Source organism: Adiantum capillus-veneris, chromosome 28, assembly GCF_014529385.1.
Source record: "Adiantum capillus-veneris isolate H3 chromosome 28, ASM1452938v2, whole genome shotgun sequence".
NCBI lineage: Eukaryota > Viridiplantae > Streptophyta > Polypodiopsida > Polypodiales > Pteridaceae > Adiantum > Adiantum capillus-veneris.
In genome coordinates this window covers 60,578,201-60,584,200 of record NC_140958.1, presented here as the reverse complement: position 1 = coordinate 60,584,200, position 6,000 = coordinate 60,578,201, and the positions used below count along the sequence as shown (strand labels likewise).

The following is a 6,000-nucleotide window of genomic DNA, read 5'->3' as shown; positions in this document are numbered from 1 at the left end:
GTGGAATATTCTCAATGGCTACACCACAACGCACACATCGTGAGGAGGCTTATCTTTTGGAGCGCAAATATTTTGTCAGTTGAAAGAACCCTAATGATGCATATCCACATAAATAATCGCTCTTTTAAAGGAAGCTTAACATGCCACACTTTCATAACTTTACTTTGCCACCATGTAGCACCCTTATTCATATTCCATACCTTATTAAGTGCTCTTGTATCTAGGAAGATGACTACAGATGACAATACACTTTCTTTGCAGATATGGAGTGGATCGAAAAACCAATATAATGCCAATCACAAATTTGATCTTCTGTAACCAGCGACGAAACGGGAGATATGGATCAAATAGATCCTTAATGGTGTTCCACGTGTGTTTGTAGTGCATTCCAAGCCCAAAAGTAAGAGCAGCTTATCCAAATGAGAGCACCTATCCATTTGCGTAGATCACATCTTGATATCCTTTCAGTACCTTTCTGGGAGACCGTTGAACAAGAGTCTGATAAAAAACTCGACTCCAATACAAACTCTCCAATCTGAGTGAATTGCCACTCGTGTCATCTCGACCACGCCACAACAATTCCTTTATAACTATTTTCCAATGAGCTACAAGACTGGAAGCAAGGGGGCACTACGTATTGTAGCTTCAAATTTACCAAAAACTACATACCAATATGAAGGCTGCCAACGGCCAAAAGCTGGTGTAGAAACCAGCAAAGGTGTTTGAATTGATTTCTACGCATGAAATAAATTGGAGATTTACTAGTGGTTTTAAGATTCAGGGATTTATCCACTTTGGTTTTACTAGAAAACTCTACAGTTCCCTTCCTTTGTCTCTGCTCGAAGCTAAATCCCTAACTAAAAAGGCTCTTATCTTACCTACCCCTAGTGTCAACGTTATCAATCATATATACGATGTCGTATAATAAACGCTTATGTAGCTGCTACCTTTGGATAGAGCATTCCCATGTGAAACGGCACCGGTTCAAGTCCGAACACTAGAACACAAAAACGCAAACATCTGTGTCCACGTCTGCTTTTGCTCTACCAGTACCAATAACAAGGTGGCCTTCCTTGAGAAACAAATGTAGAATATTCAGACCACCACAACGCTTTGGAGTAATCGCACCCTTTTTTCTGGGAGCAAGCAGACAAAAAATGCCCCAAAATCCGAGACAAAGGCACGAAGACGACGGGGTGGCCAATGCAATAATGGCATGAAAAATTGTATATATGCCACCAAGATAAACTACACTATGCTCAATCTTACATGCAACAGCCAAGTCGACAGTTTCCAATAGTGCAATTTATACCTAAGTTTATTCTCAATCCAATCTAAGAATTTGGCATTGTTCATTGACTAAGCTAGCGGGTATCCAAGATGCCTCACAATTTGATCAACTTTCACTATCCCACCTGACCATAATACAGAATGCCAATCAATTTGATGCAACGACAACAATTTGGATTTTCGAAAGTTAACGTGTAGATCTGCAGCCAATCCATAAACATGTAGAGCTTCCATGATACATCGAACATCCATTGGTTGATTTCTAGGTCAAAACATGGAGTCATCAGCATACGCTTGCGCCACAAAATGATTACGAGAAGGTTAATCCAATCCATGTAGTTGGCCAAATACTATCAATGAGTCCATATATAACTTAAAGGGCATCCTTGCCTGATCGATCGATCAAGATCCCATAACTAAGTAAGCTCACCATCAATTATTCTCATAGATTGACTTTGCTTATAAAGAAAATAGACCACACGACACATTTGGACCCAAAGCCCAAGGCCGTCATTATCTGTGCAATGAAATCCCAATGAACAATGTCGAATGCTTTCTCTATATCAACTTGCATAATAAGTACATCTTGTCTAGTATATTTTGCATACTCAATGCGGATGAAAGCATTAGCAGTATTATCCATAATTTGTCACCGAAGAATGAAGCCATACTGAGCAGGATCTTTAATACGTGTAGCTATCATTTTCAACATCAATTTGTAAATGACCGGCATAAGTATAATAGGACGCCAATGTGAGAAGGATTCACAGTGCTTGCTTGGGCAACAATTTCACTAGTCCTTCTTTGTACGATTGCGGCAAAGATTGTGTAGTCCGTGTATGATTTATCATGAAAAGCAGAGGCTGCTTAAGGGACTCCCAAAAGCGGAGGAAAGATTCAACCATAAGACCGTCCCATCCAAGTGATTTCCAATGACCAAGATACAACAAACGACTGTACAATTCGACTTCAATAAAGCTAGCCTCAAAAGCACCTACATCATCCATTGTCAATATAGGATGTACATGTGACAACAATAACTGTCTGGCTTGGAAAACCTTACTTGAGAAAGCCTCAAGAGTGGCAAAAACCAGTTAAAAATGATTCACCATGGAATTTGCCAATTGAATTTTATTGGCCGTTTGTTGCCCAATATCGCCCTTAACTCTTTTAATAGCCACAAATTGCCTTGAAGGGTGCAAATGCTTAAAAAACTGTTTTGACAAACAACCTTTATCCATAAAAACATATTGTCTCAATCTAACCTTCCATTTTTCAAGTTTCCTCTTGTTATTATGCATCAAAGAGGCTTTAGCCGCCATAATTCCTCTTGTTCCAAATTAGTCAACGGTCTAGAATTTGCAAGACTTTCTAAGGCTTGACAAGTTGCCTTATCTTCATGCCTTTTGTCTCTTTGCTGATACATGTACCACGAACCATAATCCTTTACGACTGTCAGGATCCGCATGAAAAAACGATATCAACATCCACATCAATAAACATATGAGAGACAAGTGGGAGAATCACCGCTTCAATCAATCTTTGGAAGGCAGAAATATATGCATTATTAATATGTAATAACCGCTTACGGGGAAGAGAAGAAATTGCAGCCAATGCCTCAAGATGCACGAAAAACCAAAGACGAAAATGATTAGATAGAGTAAAGGAACGATCAATCCTCATATCACAACAAATATATCATATTGCGAAGTGCCCAGCAAATACCAACGATCCAATCGTGTTCTATATCCAGAGTGAGCATCATGAGTAAGAGTATAACTCCGCTCTGAAGAATGAGTAATGGCCCACAAATCCAAAACACATGTAGTACTGACCATAATATCCAAAGAAGAATGTTTAGAGCTCAACACATACAAATGACCAGATGTATTGTCTATGCTTGCAGGTGCATTATTAAAATCCCCACACCAAAAAGCATGTAAACGTGAGATGTATTTGGCTAAATGTTGCCAAAGGTGAGTTCTTTGTGCTGAGGTAGTATAAACATAAACACAAGCAAATTCTAGAATATTCCCTGGTAAAAGACAATGACAATGCCTCGCCAGGTCATTATGGGCTAAGACCGGCTGCAAATCATATCGCACTATCATCAAAACACCTAGAAAAAAACTAACACCAGCATAAGCAATCCAAAATCTTGCATAGTGCGAAGATTGACCAGTGACCTTGTGCTAATTATGCTCCTACAATACTACTATGTTTGCTTTGTGTGTATGTACATAATGCCAGGTTAGCTTCCACTTGTCGTGATTGCACAACCCGCACACATTATATGCAAAACATCTAAGAGGAGAATGCATATGTACAATATTTACAGGAGAACCACAAGGCATAATTATCAAGAGGAGTTGCCAATAGACACATCTACCGCCATACCAACATTCAATAAAGCAGACTCCACATGCGCTCCTTGCGAAGGATTTTGATGCATAGGCAATGACACACATGTGAATACAAGCTAAGCATCTTTATATGAGTAAACCACTCTATCCTACGCTTCAACTAGCGACTTGTGATCATGATAGGCAAATGCAAAAATCCACTACTTCTCTTATCTGAAACATGCACATAATTTCTTGCGACAGGTGAAACACGAGGTTTAAAAGCCTTCTTTAGAGTTTTGCCAACCATCAATGGAATCTCCCATTTTGGCTTTACCTTTGGTATAAGCCTTTGCACTAGGATGCACATTAGCCAAATTCTTAACTTTATCTTTATCCTGTTGGACTTGCATGTTTCCAGTAGAATCCCCCAACTTTGTCTTTATAGATGAAGAGGAGGGAGAGGCATCATGAGTTCCAGAGGTAGGACCAACAGAAGGTGGCAGTTTCAACAAAGGTTCTTGGCATTCAGTTTGCATATGGCCAAATTACCACAACTAAAACATGCACCCAAACTTCCCCCATGAATTTAAATGACCATTTGTCTACTATTGGATCACCAGAGTCAATTGTGATTCTTGTAGGCGTCGGTTTATCTGCATCCCACCATACACAAAATCTATTGAAATTAGTATCCAGCTTTGCCCAATTGAGTAACTAAAAGAGGTAAGAAATGCTTCCAAGCCCGTGAAAATCCGACTATTTCCACCTAAACTGAACACCTATGTCGTATCAAACTCTCAGTCTTTAGTAAGCGGTCATGGCAATATATGTGTCATTTGCATGTTCAAAAACAAAGGCGACATTTCCAACAATTGCAAACGAGCGTCCATGGCTGCCAGTAATACTTCATAAAAACCTTGGGCACCAAAATATACTCCTCGGATTGCCTGTCTTTAAAAAAAAAAAATCAACCCACTGACCTACGTCTTGTGCTGAGGACATCTTGCCAGGGAAAAACAAGATAACTGCATTCAATGCATATTGTGCAACCAGATCCATAAGCTATTGAACCGGCATGACCACTTCAATAGTGGATTGCTGACCTTCCCAAGCATTCTGAGCATCCGCAAAATCCTCTGACAAACACTCTTTAATGATGTTTGCAACATCCATCAAGGAGAGATCCACCTGTTTCCTACGCTTGTATACAACTTCTTCTGCCATAAAACAACCAACACGGCACCTTCCAGAATGCTTCAAGGACACGTTAACTGAGCACTCACCTTTTTTTTTTCCAAACTTTATCTCTGTACAAAACCCATAGAAATATACACAGAAATATTTACATAAAGCCTATCACTGCTCCAACAGAGGTCTGTACAAAACCAACACTGCTTATGCTAGCAGAGTACTTTTTGATAAACAGAACTTGCTGTAAAAGATCTGTTGAACAACAAACGAACGACTGCCAGAAGGAAGCCTTACTAACTGTTCTCAATGAAAATACTAAAGGGCTCGCAGCCTGTACAGGAACGCTCAACACAGACCAACACACGCGCGCGCGCACACACACTGACACATGCAGAGTCGCCAAAGGCTGAGTGTCCCTGCTGAAGTTCGCCCGCTGCAAAGCTTACGTGCGCACGCAAAACTGCTAGCTGATGCTGAAAACCCCTGCTGAATCTCGCCCGCTACTGTGGCTCGCGTCAGCTCTGATGGGCCATGTGCAGGCGAGGGAAATCTGCAGTCACTGGCACGCTGTGCAGAGGACGCGCAGGGCAGAGTTTGCGCGACAGAGGAACGGTCTCACACACACACACGCACATACACCCCCACGCCCACACCCACACCCAGGTTTGGAAAACTTTGGTTCCCTTATGTATAATGCATATAAAATTATTTTGAACTATCAATACAACGGAGTATTTTCCCACATCATCATCCTTACTACTATACAAGGCATCACATGCAAGAAAAAATTAAGAGGGCATGGGCAGGATGGCAATAGTGCCACTGCAACAATGGATCGCAGTTCAACATAGAGGCCCTTGGATTTGTACAAGATCATGCCTTTTCTAAGAATCAATGTCAAGCAGAGTTACAGGCCACACAAAGTTCCCCATGCACTAAAACTAGCACTGGTCTGGCCTGAAGTAATCGGGTGCTAGACTTGGACATTTTTCATTCATTTGGGCATATGGCTTGATAGAGTTGTAGCCAGGAAGCTCCATCAGATATTCACCCAACAACTGGCAGTATGGTAGATCGTTACCACTCTTAGGACTACACCATGCCGGCAATCGCAACTTATCATCTTCATAGAACTTCAGCATGTAAGCGTCTCTTATCTGGAAACAAAATTTCA

The 6,000-nt window shown here is 40.8% G+C and overlaps 1 protein-coding gene across 1 annotated transcript in view; it reads right to left on the bottom strand.

Moving 5' to 3' along the window:
* Window positions 1-5,500: 5,500 nt before the first annotated feature.
* LOC147420528 (uncharacterized) overlaps window positions 5,501-6,000 on the bottom strand; it is a 92,441-nt gene continuing 91,941 nt past the window's right edge. The window contains exon 7 of the mRNA XM_086503986.1: window positions 5,501-5,983. Coding sequence (XP_086360112.1) covers window positions 5,768-5,983 — 216 coding nt within the window. The 3' untranslated portion in view covers window positions 5,501-5,767. The remainder of the gene's footprint in view (window positions 5,984-6,000) is intronic.